The sequence below is a fragment of the Phyllobates terribilis genome, unplaced genomic scaffold (genome assembly GCF_046119375.1).
Source record: "Phyllobates terribilis strain yellow unplaced genomic scaffold, ASM4611937v1 Scaffold_2__4_contigs__length_985480577, whole genome shotgun sequence".
NCBI lineage: Eukaryota > Metazoa > Chordata > Amphibia > Anura > Dendrobatidae > Phyllobates > Phyllobates terribilis.
In genome coordinates, this window is record NW_027362762.1 from 467,504,756 (window position 1) to 467,521,400 (window position 16,645).

Consider the following 16,645-nt stretch of genomic DNA (forward strand, 5'->3'; position numbering starts at 1 on the left):
TACAGCTGACAATGAATTAAACAAATTGTGGTGAACTGCCCCTGTAGTGCACCTGCCCTGCCCAAGCTCTGCCCCAGATCCATCCCATCTCTGCCAATTTGAGCTGGGCTGGGAGAAACTGGTTTGAAAACTCCAAAATTCACAACATTTTGCTGCAACTCCGAGTCGCTCCCGTATTTTTCGAATTTTCAAAGCCCAAGTCTGATGTCCAGCTTTGATAGAAGCTGAATCTTACGTATAATGTTGATTGTTAATTAATATATATACTTTCTACTCCTTGTTTGTTGGAGATGTGCTTTAAGGGGCTGGCTAAAGAATTGGGCCAGACAGAGAGCTTAGTTAATGAACTGAGCCAGGTGGCCAACCCTTTTAGCATGTCACCAACAAAGAGAGGGGGAGCAAGCTCTCTTCCTGTTTTAGAGTGAAAGTGGCGCTCACACAAGTAGTTTGTCAAGACATCTAAAAAGTATTAAATTACATTAGTAAGTTGATTTAATTTACATTTGGAAACCAATGAAAATGTTTTGTGTAATTGGACAATCACTTAAATAAAATGATTTCATACCTTCTTTTCTAACAATATGTTCTGTAGTCATTTGGTTTTAGCTTGTCACGTAATGATTGTCTTGGGACAATCCACCCTTGAATTATAAATATAGAAAAATATTTATTTATTTTACTCACATATATTGCACCATTAATTCCACAGCACATTACAGATATTATTGGCACTGTCCCCATTGGGACTCACAATCTACATTCCCTATCAGTATGTCTTTGGAGTGTGGGAGGAAACGGGAGAACCCAGAGGAAACCCACGCAAACACAGGGAGAATATACAAACTCCCTGCAGATGTTATTCCTGGTGGGATTTGAACCCAGGACCCCAGAGCTGCAATGCTAACCACTGCGCCACTGTGTAATGGCACATTATTTAAAAGTTCAACCCTTACCAAAAACTATACTCCATCACTTATGTTGGCTAAGTAAATGGCAAATAAGTGTTAACATTTAAGTGCAAAAAAGTCTGTTTTTATAAAATTGTATTGTGTTTTTTTATTATCAGAAAACAGTGAAAAACTCAAAAAATGTACACTCCAAAGTGAAAACGTAGGGTCGAAACATAGCAGCATGGTGACTTATTGTTTAGCAGCGCTGAGTTTCTGGATTCTATTCAAACCAAGGACAATATCAGCAAGAAGTTTGTATGTTTTTTATGTGGGTTTCTCTCACATGCCAAAGACATACTGATAGGGAGTTTACATTGTGAGTCCCAATGGAGACAGCGCTGATGTCTGTGAAGCGCTAGGAAATGTGTTGATGCTAAAGATAATAAATAAATAATAGACATGAGTAAGCTTTCTAATTACACCTAGAACAATCAGCCATGGACCTCATTACAGCCTGGTCCATTATACTGTAGTTTGTCATGACACCAAATGCACTTTTCTTGCAGGGGCTAATTGGCGCTAAGGGAGATCCGGGCCCACCAGGTCGTTATGGAGCTAAGGTAAGTAACTGATGAATCTCTGCGGTTTTAAGCCTTTATTGAGGCCTATTCCCTAACTTGTACAATCCACACTCCAGCTTGTATCTACACTGCAGCCATTGGCAGCCTTGTTAAACTGGGCTCCTCTTTTTTTTACATCAAAATGAAGAAAAATAATGGAAAAATAATCCTGCACGATTGGTAAGTTGGTACATTCAACAGTAAGAGCAGGGCTCCTTTTCCGCTTGGGCTTCAGGCAGAGGTATTTCCTTCCATTGCATTGCAGCACCAGTGCAGAAAAAAAATCTAAAGTAGAAAGGTCCTTCCATGCAATGTACACCACAGTAAAAGGAGACCATGGAATCATGTGAAACATCTGTTTATTACTACTATATCTGAAATAATGTGCAGGGACTGAAACTTTAGATGCCAGTAATATGTTGTGTGAACTAGGACTGTAGCAGACATTAGAAATTTCATTGTAACCACAAATTTGGAAAATATTGCCAGGCTGACCTGGTTATGCTTCCCATTAGTAACAGCTACCGTAGATTATCTTGCAGATGATTTTAATGGTATATATAAGGGCTTGCGTTCTTGATGCATACATTAGGCCTTAGCCTCATTCAGACGTCAGGTTTTTTTTACATTCAAGAAAAACGGACCAAGTTTCATCAGTGATTTTCATCAGAGTTGGGCCAGAGTTTCATCAGTTTTTGCACTGATGAGAAACAAAAGTTTCTCCACCTTCTTATCAGTCAATGATAAATGGACAATACATGAATGGCATCCGAATGTTGTCCAATTTGTTCATTGATCCATAGACTTGCATTTCTGATTTTGATCTGACACTCGGACTAATATGGGACATGTTTCCATGGTTTTGCACGGACCACTCGGTCCAAGGAAAAAATCTGATTGATGTGAACAGCTCCATAGACTGTCATAGGTATGAGTACTATCCATGAAAAAAACGAATATCACTCATAGGGATGTTTTGGAAGGCAGATAGTATATACAGTATTGGTTAATAGATAGCTCATGGATTACTAGTCACATACAGTTTCTTTACATTTAATAGCATATTTTTTAATTATTGTGTTACATAGGGCCAGCCTGGACTTCCAGGACCACCTGGAAAAGCAGTGAGTATGAATGTATCTATGATATCTGTACAGTTCTTTTATGGTAACAATATAAACATTTATTTATCTCACCCCTTTCATATTAGGGCCCGGGTGTTGCTGGACTTCCAGTAAGTGTAACCTAACTCATTATTACTCATATTACAAACCTTAATTGTAAAAGGATTGACAATGTGGCTTTTTTAGGGTAATCCAGGACCTGTTGGGCTTCCTGGAGAAATTGGAGCCACAGGACCAAAGGTAGGATTTGTCATGCAATTCACGTGAAATTCAGCAGCAAGATTAATAATTACAATTCATCTACAAATGAAGTATGGCTTTCTGATTAAATGCTCATAGATGAAATGCTATTGTGGGCAAAGTGTTCATACACATGAAATAACAGTTTCAGGTCATTGTTTTACTGAGTCACTTTCTGGGTGAATAAAAAATCTTAAAGGAATTGCCTATGATTTCAAAGAAATGTTTGTTTTTTTCTGAAACAGTGCTACACATGTCCACAAGTTGTCTGTGATATTACATGTCAACCCCATATACTTCAATGGAGCTGAGCTGCTATGTTAGACCCAGCTCATGGACTGGTGTGGAGCTGTTTCTAAAACAAAACACCCATGTTTTTCTAATCCTGGGCAGTCCTATAATCCTCTAAAACTTGTATGATAGAGTTGCATACTTTGTATTAATATTTGTGGAAAGCCAACCTGTTACACTGGTGGAGGGCTATTATAAAAGTTTGCCAATGAATAAAGGTCCGCTTATATGAAACGATCAGCGGCACAATGCGACCACAAATTGGTACACTTGGTGATTTTTTATGCTATGGGACTGGTCTCTGCTCACCAGGTAATCTCCTTACAATGCGCACTAACAGCGCGCTCTCATGAGAGCTCATCACTTCTCATCAGAGTTGGCAAGGGAGCGCATTGCAACTCTGCATATTGCACAGTGACAAGATCCTACAGAGCACACCTCGGAATTGACAACCGATGCATGCTCAGTAGAGCAGGGACTAGCCCAGCCCCTGAAAAGGACGTCACTGATGACTTTTCATTTCAGGGTGTGGGCAGAGGCTGTGTCAGTGACCACAGCTTCTGCCCCCTAATGACAACTTGTTTGATTATCCCAGCATGCACTGGGGGTTTTCAAATAAAGAGGAATAAAAAAGGAAGTGGGTAAAAAAAATAAAGCAGCTAGATAGCGTAGTGATGGTGTAAGGTGCCCCAGCGAGGTAGTCGTGGGCGAGCTGTAGCCCCTGCTCACTCTGGCACCCTACAGACAATACGTGTCCTCTCTCTGATGTGTGGCTGTGTATGTGGTGTTCTCCACTTACTTCAAACCATCCGATTGCGGCTGTCTCCAGGCATTTCTCTTCTGGGACCAGGGCAGCAATAAATTCAGAGGACACGAGGTTCTTAACAATAACTTGGACTTTACTTGGGGAAGAGGAGTATGTACAATATTTACAGGCAGATATAATGGATAAGGCCCGACAGGTTATTATCTCCCTCACAGGCGCTGGCAACATCTTCAGCCCTGGTTCCCTCTTTAAGTGAAGCATCTCTGTGACTCTAATCTCTAGCCTAAGAGACTCTTCTGCAATACGAACAGTGTTCCGGATCCAATATCTCCCCCACGTCTTAGCCTGGAGTCCTACTTATCTTCCTCTGCTTCCTGCAGACTAGAAGTACCCCGGGTCCTCAATACCTCTGTTGAGTTTCTCCGGCCGGCTAACAGGACTCTTGCATAGGGAGACTTTTACAGTGGTGATCCCACTGTCTGAGGGTATGGAGCTCCCGTCTACCCTAGCAGCCACCACATAGTCAGGCAGCCCGTACAGTTCACTGTCCTATCTCTTTTACTACTCATCACTTCCTGCTTCTGGAAACTAAGCATGGATTTTCCTAAAGTGCCCACCCTCTGTGGGCTGCCATCACACAGCATTAACCCCATCACTGTCTGTAACACTGCTAGCAGACTCAACCTGACATCTGCACCTGTGACAGTGGCATCTTGTGGCTGGTTACAGGTACTGCAGCCCACAAGGAATTATGCCAGGAACAAGCTCTATAACACTCAAGGCTTGTTCAGGGCACTAATTTCCCCCCTCTACTCTACTGACTGGACCACTAGAGCTAACCCCTTAGCTTGGCCTACCAACAGTTTAGAGAGGTCTAACTACAGGAACACTTTCTTTAACTACTTCAGTGCCAAAGGAAGGCTATGTCCTTCCCCACTATTACAATGGAACAGTAGAAACTTTTTAATTGCAATATATTAGAGAAGAGGTTATATTATGATATTAACTAGATAGACATTCGAATCACCTCTCTAGGCCCCCTACACATGCTTAAAAAATGTACGCATTAAACGGTCCTCTTTTACTATCCGTGTGGTTTTCTGTTGCCCATCTGTGTGCAAGTGTGTACCATCTATGTGCCATCCATGTGTACATGTTTGCCGTCCGTGTGACACGTACCGGAATAAAATGCATTCAAGAATTCTTGTTTTTTATGTGTGAAAGATGCACAAAGATAATAGATAGATAGACAATAAATAGATAGCTATATAGATAATAGAAAATAAGATAGATATCCATCAGATATATAATTTCACAACCCCACGACCCATTATAAAATTGCACCCTTTAGTGCCTTCCATGTGGAGTTTATTGTGCATCTTTATATTACCCAAATAAATGAAAAAAATAAGATGGGATCCCCCCATTTTTGGTAACCAGCATAGGTAAAGCACACAGCTGTGAGCTGATATTATCAGGCTGGCAAGGTCCATGGTTATACCAGCCCGCAGCTGCCCCAGAAGTGGCGCATCAATTCTGGCGCTTTGCCTGGCTCTTCCCGATGTCCTGGTGTGTTGGCAATCATGGTAATGGTGCTTGGGGTTGATTTCAACTTTGAATTGTCCAAAAACACAGCTGACATCAAGCCCTGATGTTAGTAATGGAGAGGTGACACCCCCATTACTAACCTAGGAAAAAAGGAAATAAACACAAATACTTTATTGAAATAAACACTCCCCGACACTTTCCCTGGTTCACCACTTTATTAAAAAAAAAAAATTCCCATGCTGGTCTGACGTAGTCCACTGAATCCGACATAGTCCAGCGAATGGTAACATGCACACAAAATACAGAGAAATAAAACAAAGACACTTTCCCTCATTCACCACTTTATAAAAAAAAAAAGTTGTAACCCAGGTCTGATATAGCCCAAGCGATTCCGAGGTAATCCAAGCGAATCCAACATCAGTAACGTTATTGCTCTTCAGACGTTCCAGGTCACGCACAGCGCAGTGTGACCCAGCGACTGTGAAGAGCTGTAACGTTACTGATGTCATAGTTTTCCAGAGTCGCCAGGTTTCGCACAGTGCGGCGTGAACAAGAAGTGGTGAAACAAACCACGGACATGTGAAGATCACCATAGGACTTAATAGGTACGTGTGGATACGTGTCTCCAGTAAAAACAGAATGTACCGTAGAAAGGTACATGTGATGGGGGCCTTACGTGTAGAAGAACTAGACTGTATTGCACAAAGCCCTGATCTCATCTGAGCACTTTTATTATAAATGAGAAAGCTAGCTGTGAGATTGTATCATTCAACTTGTTGCTCAGCCTCAGAATAAACAATATCCATTATTTTCACTGATGGCTGCATTCATAAAACTGGGAAATTGTGAACAATGGAAAGATGGTTTATATTTACAAAGGCTTACTGTATATTTCCATTTCCTGGCTGAATATCTTTATTTACTGTCTATAAACTTAAGAACCTTTAATGTTCTTATGGCTAAATATATGCAAATCCTTGAAATGGGGGACATTTATCATATTTATGTAACATGCAAGAAGTTAGTAAAGAGAGAAACTGTAGAATAGTAGTGAACTTGTCGTATTATATTTACTGCAGCTAAGTAGACATTTCTTCTCTTTTGATGCCACCTGGCATACAGGTATATTAAAGTAGCTTTTAGTAAATAAGCCATGTCTTTAATACTTTTATCTAATCAAATGAATTAAACTAATGGTTTAATTTTCAGAGTTTTTGGGAGGGAAAAATATCACAGTTTTACAAGTCACTTTCACCTTTTTTTTTGCAAAATCTCATGGTAAAAAAACTCTTGTATGAACACTAAAGTGGATTATCCATTGAAATGAATAGGAAGAGTATTCAAAGAGTATTTAAAGTGTTTTTGTTTTACAATGTGGAGCGGATTTGCTTCAGAATCCTCAATACCCTTAGTGCAGCGGTATTTAGACAATTGAACAGAGCAGGTCAGGTACCTGGTAGAGATGAGCGGATCTTTTAAAATTTTAATTTGCCAGCTTCACCGAATTTTTCCAAAATATTCAATTTGCAGTGAATAAATTCGCCATGAAGACAGTGAGAGAAGCTGCTCCTCAAAATTTAGTGCATACATACTGCACAATAATAGCAATATTGGATAGAAGTCAAGTATAGAGTTAAACATTGCACAAACACAGACCTCTTTATTTGATGCATATATGTACATTACTTCTTACATCTATTGGCTTATCAGTACATCCAGTCATTTTTTATTTCATTTTGTGATAGTCTTTAAATTAACTCATATTCATGCATTTTCCATTACTAATCTGACCACTACATAGTTGTTTCCTGATAGGGAAATTTATGGGGAATATTCTGGGGGAAAAAATAAATTCTTTCTTTTTATATTAAGTATATTGGTTTGTTTCTTTTTTTGTCAGGGCATTAAAGGACCGCTTGGACCTACTGGACCACCTGGGCCCCCTGGAAAACCAGTATGTACAGATATATTCTTAAAGGAATTATCAAGTATTTTTATGTTGCTGACCTATTCTTAGGATAGGTCATCAATTTCAGATCATTGGAAGTGCAACACCCCCATTAATCAGCTGTTCCTGGTGCTGGTGCCGACTTGATGTGAACAGTTGCAGAGTGCAACAGCATTAGCTCTGTCAACTATATAATGGCCACAGCGGGATTCTGCGGATACAACCCTACTCATTTGAATAGAGACGGATGTGCAGTACCTGCCCCAGCCACTATGTTGTTGACAGAACTGTGCTATGCAGCTCTACATCTGATCACATCTGACTGCCTCCAACGCCAGGAACAGGTAATTGGTGGAGATGTTGCGTGTCGCACATCCATGGATATGATATTAATTTGCATACCGGAAAGACCTGCCTTTGGTGAGTTTTAAAGGAGTTGTCCGGGTATAGGTATTTTCTATCTACAGAATACAGATCAGTGTGGTTCTGACACACGGCGCCCCCAGTGATCAGCTGTTTTTTGCTCCGGCAGTGGCCAGATGTAAATGCTTTGAATGGAGCTGCTGAGCTTAGTGTGAGGCTGCGTGCCCACTATGCGTTTTTCAAGCGTTTTTGCCGCGGAATTTCCGCAGTGAAAGCGCTTAAAAAACGCTTGGTAATACTTGCCCCATGGTCCCCAATGATAATCCGCATGTGCTGTGCACATGCTGCAGAAATTTCTGCTGCGGATTATCATTGCGGAAAAATACGCAGCATGTCCATTAATTTTGCGGACACGCAGCGTAATCGCCGCCATTGACTTGCATTGGACCGCGTGACATCCGCATGACTACATCTGTACATGCGGATATCACACGGTTCAATGTGCGGATGGTACCCAGGTCTGGAGGAGAGGAGACTCTCATCCAGACCTGGGTACCATAGAACCTGTTAAAAAAAAGAATTTAAAATAAAAAATAAAGATTATACTTACCTTCCCATGTCCTCCCGGTGTTTTCTCCCCTCCGTCTGGTCTGCTGTATGGGTCGCGGTGTTGTGAAGGACCTGCCATGACGTCATTGAGTCATGTTACCTGTCACATGACTCAATGACGTCACCGCAGGTCCTTCACACCACCGCGAGCCGCCCAAGACACCGGATGCAGCAGAGAAAACACCGGGAGGACATCGGAAGGTGAGTATAATCTTTATTTTTTATTTTTTACCATTCTTATTCTATTTTTTTTAACTAACTTGGTCACACTACTATAAATACATGCCGGTCGCATGGATTTATATAGTGTGAACAAGTTGTCAAGCACTTTTCCAAGTGATGCTAAAATTGCTTGGAAAAGCGCTTGATAACCCGCATGCAGAAATGCATGCAAAGACGCTTGACAAACTCTTCTACCTGGCGGGAAAAACGCATTTTAAAACCGAATGCGTTTTTCCTGCCAGGGAGAAGCGGAAAAAATATGCAGCATTTCTGCATCGTGGGAACATAGTCTTAGGTTAAGTACCCACGTAGCGTTTTTGCTGCGTTTTTACAGCTGCGAAAACGCCACGAAAAGTCTTGTAAAACAGTCTGCCATGCAAAGCAATGTGAATTCGGATGTGCTGTGCACATGATGCGCTAATTTGCGCGCCGAATTTGCATTGCATTGCAAAACGCAGCATGACCATTTCTACCGTGATTACGCTGCAAATTCGTGGCCATTGAGGAACATTGAAACGCAGCAAACCCGCAGGTACAGTATATGTGGATTTGCTGCGTTTCAATTAAATTCAATGGCCGCGAATTTGCAGCGTAATCGCGGTGCGTGTGGTAACCCGGATGAAGAGGAGACTACAACTCCTCTTCATCCCGGCTGCCACGTGGTGAAAAAAAGAAATAAAAAAGTTAAAAATAAACAAAACCTGTATATTCACCTCTCCGGCTTCCCCCGGTCTGCTCCCGGCCACGTCCTCTCTCCTTGGTGTCCCGCGATGTACTGTCAGGACCTGCAGTGATGTCATTTAGTCACCTGATGGTCACGCGACTGCTGACGTCGGCGGTCAGATGATGGTTGCGTGACCATCAGCTGACTAAATGATGTCACCGCAGGTCCTGACAGTATACGCTCTGCATCAAATCTGCTACGTGGGCACATAGCCTTAGTGTAGCAGCCGCTGTTCCTGCTCTTGTTGCAGAGTAGCTGGGCTGCAGTAGCTGGCTACCTGTAAATAGGTCATCAGTTGCCTATACCAGGACAACCCCTTTAAGCACTGCTTTATTTCTGGCATTTTTCTTATTTACCTACATTGTTACTTTTATATTTTTACGATTTTGCTACATTTTCATTATGAATCTTTTCTCTTTCATTGCTGGTTTATAAATGTCCCCCAGTGTGTATTAGTCTGACTGCGCTGACAATGTAAATAGTCACTTGTGCAGCTTCGCTGGCAGAATCTCCCATTAATAACTGACCTCCATAGAGACTTATTTTAGCATATTGTTCACATATATTCACAGGATGTTCTATGAAACTGTCACCTTTCACCATTTACCTCTAGGGTATGATCTGTAATTCCTGAGAGTGCATTCTTCTTTCTATAGTCTTCTCTTGCTGTATTTTGCTATTTGCATTGACATTCATTATGCAAAACTTATTATCAGCTTTCTCTTTTCTTTCCTCAGTACTATCTGTGTAACACATTGTCCCTGTGCAGTTCCTAAATTGCAGAATGAACAGTAAATGCTGAGTCTGTAATTATGTGAATTTACGAGTACAGAGCATAAATGGCTAATAAGACAGTAGCATTCCTCAATGGATTAGTCCTGTAGTTTTAGTAAATGAAATGTACTATGGGATTTCCTTTATGTTTTAGGGTCCATCGGGGAGTATCCAAGGCTTGGAAGGCAGTGCCGATTTTCTGGTGAGTTCTCTTCTTGGGGTCGATTCATTTACTACACTGGAGCTTCCATTGTCTTTATTATATTCCCATAATATCTGCTTTTTAATTGAGGTTTCTTTATTCTGAACTTGCTGCACAGGGAAATTTTCTTTGAAGCAAAATAAATGAGTGCTGACAAGCAAGTGATCAAAGAGGAAATATAAACCCAGTACAATATTAGGAGTTGTGTAGTCTGTGTACTGCTGAGGGTCTTGAAATTGTCTGTCTGGAAATATTCACAGCTTGACAATGGGTAAATACTTTTATGTTGGCTAAACAAAAAGACAGATAATAGCATTCTACTGAGAATAATTGGGGACATTTATGAAAAACACTAAAAAGCAAAAGTCACTTTGTTTCTTATGGCAGCTGATCAGATGTTTCTTTTATCTTCCAGACAGAATTAGACTATAAAACCTGGCACTTTATTGGTTAAAATGCCAATGTCATTCCATGCAGTGTTTGTTAGGAAAGTCTTATGTAAATGTTACTTTTAGTATTGATACATACTGGTTCTTAGTATATAAAATATTCCAGCTGCAGTAAGATATTCTTTTAATAAAGGACACTTGTGAACCAGACCATGTGTGTTCAGTATATTTCATAATTTGAGGTAGATGTTCTTTTAAACCACCATCAAATGGTCTTAGTCCATTTTAACAATAAAAAAGAATTATAGGCCTAGTCTCTCATTGTAATTCCTACGGGATAGAAAAAGAAAAGCGAAACACAATGTGAACTAGGAAACCACTTTTATTCGCCAAGCGTAGGCACACGAAAAACATTAGTAAAATAACTCCTTAGTCAAACATAAAAACAACAGAATACCTGTCATCCTTGCCTGACCCAGGGTTTCGCCCTTTTGACTTCTTCAGGGACATGGTTCTCAATTATATGAGGTACGGATTTCACCATGGTACTTGCTTTCGTCGTTCATGTAAGAGTATGGTGATGAGATGTGGCTATTACTTTTCACACTCACTCAGCTATTTCATGGCATATATGGAATACTTTACAATTCAAAAAATAAAAATTGCCACACTTACATCTCAAGAGTTCATAATCACTGAATGCCTGTTGTAAAGGTTAAGGCTAAGCAATGCAGCCGTGGTCAGTTACGACATGGTTGAGATCGGCAATGGTAACCATCTTCTACTACAAAACCGCATGGCCACTGCAAATAGGTTTTGTGGGTGAAACCGCTGTTTTGTAAGCTTATTTAACAATCAATTAGAAAAACACAACAGATGCTGGCCACGACTGCTCCTTCTGACCTTACTCTGAGACTTTACCCACCTGTGGCAGACATCCCAGGACAGCTTTCAAGCACATCTTCTGGGCCTCTAGGTAAATAAAGCCATGATAATACTTCATCCTTCAAGAAAAAATATCACCCTTTAAAACACACTAACACAAGTATTACATATATTATCACCCCTTCTTTTACTGCACTTCATTATCATTTATTAAATGACCTTACTTCCCAAATTATTATATTTATTTAGATGTATTCCCTTAAAAATTCCCCATAAGCTGATTAACAAATTTCAAGTATTAATTGGGAAATTCATATGGGTGGGTTGAAAAAACAAGAGTCTCAAAAAAAATTATTTTCTATCCTTTTAGTTTGGGGGGTATGGAGTTCCGGATGTCTCGGCATATTAAAAAGCTGTTATTCTTGACTCAACAAAGGACTGGTGGTTGGAAGAAAGTTCTCATAGATGGATGCAAATGGAATCCTTTTATGCTAACTGTGGTTCTACAAGGAGAACTCTTGAAATTCTAAAGCCAACAGTTTTTTCTCCTTGTTTATCAACTAGGATGGCAACTATATATATTTGGAACCACTGGGCTAGAAGGAACTTGTCAATTTCTTTGGCAAATATTTACATCAGGTCTACATTGACATGACCGGCTTCCTGACCATGGGTATTACCCCCTTCCCAGGCTTCAAACATCTGCCCCAGCCGTCTGCTTAACCTCCGCTAGAGACTAAAATTACGGGGAACCCCACGCCAATTTTTTTTTTAATAAATCCTTTATTTAAACACTAAATGACAAGTACAGTAACCAACACTGTCACTGTACTTATTATATATCTGACTGACATGTTTCTGTCTATCTAATCTATGTGTGATGCTCTATTCTTTCTGTTCTAAATTGTCGGGTACCGGTGTATGTCGCTGAGGAATTGCCGGCCGGCTTTTTTAAAGAGACGGGTGCATGAAAATCGGAGGGCACTAGTGTGTTCTGAGTGCCCTGCTATGTTTTTCCTGCACCCTCCTAAATACCCTGCCTGCCTGTCTGCCTATATATTCTGCCTGCCTGATGTTTAATTGAGCACTGTTCCCATCGATTTGGGCAATTTTTGACCTTCTGCAGACCGCCGGGGAGGGCAGCCAGAAAAATGCTCGAGTTTCCCATAGACTTACATTGGGCTTGTTGCTCGGGTCGAGCACCCGAGTATTCCAATGTGCTCGACCCGAGCTTCGAGCACCCGAGCATTTTAGTGCTCGCTCATCACTAGTAGTTAACTCTTGATTTTGTAAAAATTGGAAAAATGTAATAAAGAATAAGGATAAAAAAAATTATCATTTATCACAAATATAATTTTATATCGATTGTTATTAATAACTCCTAAGTGGCCAAATCTAACATTCAAATAAATTCTCTTATTCGTCCCAAATACTTTCACCTAGCCACTGCTAAAACCCATAGCATAACTATCAGAAAAAAAATCCTCCAAAATACTGCATCCATTGCTGAAATTCCAGGTCCCTTCCTTATTGCTATGGTAGCTGTAAATATGCAGCTCTATCTAATGTAAGGTGCACATTCACATACTCTGATACTAACCCCTTCCCGACATTGGACACATTGTGTAATATTTATTTTATATATTCTATGTATTTTTTCAATACACTTATTGGTTTAAATGTATTATAGGATGTAACATTTATCAAATGAAAGACTAAACTGCTCAATTGCTATTATTTTCTAGTGTCCATTAAATTGCCCAGCTGGTCCAAAGGGTCCTCAGGGTCTTCAGGGGGTTAAGGTAAGCTTTTGTTGCACACACGTTCCTGCTTTTGTAACTTTTTTAAAAACAGAATGTTTTATTAAATTTTCAGAGTCAAACTTTCTCCAAAAATATGGTAATCAGGAATACTTTCTGTTTAAGTTTTCAACTGGTTTATTAAAACCATACTTCGTAAACCAGTCCAAAATTCGGTAAACAAATGCGGCCCTTCTGGCATAACGGGAAAAACAAAATAGCATACAGTACAGTTTGGGAGGCTGTGGGGATGTTAGAACCCTCCTGTTTTTATTTTTCCATCTTGTGTTTTGCGGTAACGTGACCATCTGCCTTTATATTCCAGATCCGCCCTTTTGGCTGTGCTGGACTTCAGTGTTTGACTGTTTCTCTAGCCAGGTGCTTCTGTGCCTTTCTCTGTCAGTTCGCTTGGTCCTTTTGGGACCTCTAGTACCTTTTTGTCTGTTTGTCTTTTGTGTTCTGAAACAACTTTTCTGTTTAGGAGGTGTCCCATTTTTTTGTCCCAGTCCTTAGTTCTTTTAGGGACCCCTCCCCTTATGCTATAGGTCTTCGTTCAGACTAGCCGAGGACAAAGGCGGGTCTGTTCGCTAGGAACAGGCAGCCCGTTACATCGTAGGGATTCAGCTTAGTCTTACTGTAGGGACAGCTTTCCCCTATCTTTCCTTAGTACTTGTTGCAGATCATAACAGGGGATCCTCACTCTTAGGGGAACAAAAATAAGGTTCAGTTCTCTTTAACACAAGTACAGCTCTGGAGATCTCATCAGACACACCGAACACTGAATGAGTGACACATATCTCCCCTCCAGTATTTTACCAGTGACCTTCTTACATATCCCCCCTCTGCCCAATGCCAAGGGTTATGCCACTTTCAGTCACTAAACAGGGAAGTTTTGCCAGAGCATCTGCGTTACCGTGTAGTTTCCTGGGCCTATGCTCCACATGGAAGCTGAAGTCCTGGAGCGCTAGAAACCACCTAGTCACCCGGGCATTCTTCCCCTTCCTTTGTCTCATCCATCTCAGGGGAGCATTGTATGACACTAGCCTGAGCTTTCTGCCTAGCAAGTAGTACCTCAGAGTGTCAATTGCCCATTTGATAGGTGAGCATTCTTTCTCCACGATAGCTTAATTCTTTTCACAGGAGGAGAGTTTCCTACTTGGGTATAGGATTGGATGTTCCTCACCTGGGACAACACGACTCCCAACCCGACCTCTCTCTAAGGCATCTGTCTGGACCAAAAACATCTTATTAAAATCAGGTGCGACCAAGACTGGCTATTTACATAGGGTGAGCTTGAACTCTTGGAATGCCATCTCCACTTCTTAAGACCACTTGGCCATCGATGTCTTTGTGCCCTTAAAGAGGTCGGTCAGGGGTGAAGCTATCAAGTCAAAATTCAGGATAAACTGCCGGTAGTATCCCACAATTCCCAGAAATGCCCTAACCTGTTTCTTCAAGATCAGTTGATTTTTGGATCGCCTCTACATTGTTCGCATTACTTCGTCCCTCCCAATGATATAGCCTAAGTATTTGACCTCCTTCTTCCCTATGGCGCACTTCTTTGGATTTATGTTAAACTCCACCTTCCTCAGGGCATCCAATACTGCCTGGACCTTCTGCAGATGACTTCCCAAATCCGGGCTAAAGATCACAATATCACCCATGTAAGCTGCGGCGTACTTCTTGTGAGGGGCTGGGATCCGGTCCATGGCCCTCTGGAAGGTAGCTCGGTCTCTTTGCAGCCGAAAAGGCATTCTGGTGTATTGGAATCAACCGTCAGGTGTAGAGAAGGCCATCTTCTCCTCGACACTTTGGAAATGGAGAATTTGCCAGCATCCTTTTGTTAGGTCAAGGTTGGTGATGTATCTAGTTGATCTTAGCCTCTAAATGAGTTAATCGACCCAGGGCATCGGATACGCATCAAACTTGGACACCTCATTCATCTTCCTATAATCATTACAAAAGTGCCATTCTCCATCAGGCTTTGGCACAAGGGCAGTGGGGCGGGACCAGCAGCTTTTTGACTCCTCAATGATGCCCAGGCTCAACATTCTCATCACCTCCTTCTAAATCACCTTGCAGCGGGCTTCAGGAATTTGATATGGTTTTAGGTTTACCTGCAAATGCGGATCCGTCAAGATTTTGTGCTCGACGACTTGTGTACATCCTAGTTACTCTGAAAACAGGTCTCAGTTCCGCTGAAGCAGTTCTTGCTCTGTTGTTTCTGAGCCGGTGACAGTGTCTCTGCCACTGTAACATCCTTGACCTTGGCTTCGGGATTGTCCCTCAGCTTCTATCGGTTCCCTGTCTCGCCACCGCTTAAGCAGGTTGACGTGGTACACCTGGTATGGTTTTCTTCTCCCTTTTCGACCACTTTGTATGGCCCCTGCCATTTGGCCAGAAATTTACTTTCGACAATGGGAATCAGCACTAAGGCTGTGTGTCCACTATGCGGTTTTTAAGCGTTTCCGCAGCTTCAATTCCGCTGCAGAAACGCTTAAAAACACTTGGTAGAACGTCTGCAATGTTCCCCATTATCATTGTGGAAAAATCCGCAGCCCTACCAATTATTTTGCGTAATCGCTGCGTTTTCGCCGCCATTGACTTGCATTGAATCGCTTAATATCCGCATGACTACATGTGCACATGCGGATATTAAACTATTCAATGTGCGGATGGTACCTGGGTCTGGAGAAGAGGAGACTCTCCTCCAGACCCGGGTACCATGGTACCTGTAAAAAAAAATAATTAAAATTAAAAAATACATTATACTTACCTTCTGATGGCCCCCGGTCTTTATTCCGCTGCGTCCGGTCTCTTGTGCGGCTCGCGATGGTCTAAAAGACCTGCCATGACGTCATTTAGTCACGTGACGGGTCACGCGACCGCCGACGTCAGCGGTCGCGTGACCTGTCACATGACTAAATGACGTCATGGAAGGTCCTTTCAAACCACCGCGAGCCGTACAAGAGACCGGATGCAGCGGAGAAAAGACCGGGGGCCATCAGAAGGTAAGTATAATGTTTTTTTTTTATTTTTTACCATTTTTAATCTTTTTTCCACTATTAACTTGGTCACACTATATAAATCCATGCCGGTTGCATGGCTTTATATAGTGTGACCAAGTTGTCAAGCACTTTCCAAGTGATGCTAAAATCGCTTGGAAAGCGCTTGACAACCCACATGCGGAAATGCATGTGAAAAACGCTTCACTTATGCTTGTCCCTGGCAGGAAAAACGCATGTAAAAAC

At 41.4% G+C, this 16,645-nt stretch overlaps 1 protein-coding gene across 1 annotated transcript in view; it reads left to right on the forward strand.

Annotated features, from left to right (window-relative positions):
• The window catches only part of COL9A2 (collagen type IX alpha 2 chain), an 88,548-nt gene that overhangs the window by 34,546 nt on the left and 37,357 nt on the right, over positions 1–16,645 (forward strand). Inside the window, exons 5-11 of the mRNA XM_073665734.1 lie at positions 1,457–1,510; positions 2,599–2,634; positions 2,721–2,744; positions 2,821–2,874; positions 7,380–7,433; positions 10,274–10,321; positions 13,341–13,397. Coding sequence (XP_073521835.1) covers positions 1,457–1,510; positions 2,599–2,634; positions 2,721–2,744; positions 2,821–2,874; positions 7,380–7,433; positions 10,274–10,321; positions 13,341–13,397 — 327 coding nt within the window. The remainder of the gene's footprint in view (positions 1–1,456; positions 1,511–2,598; positions 2,635–2,720; positions 2,745–2,820; positions 2,875–7,379; positions 7,434–10,273; positions 10,322–13,340; positions 13,398–16,645) is intronic.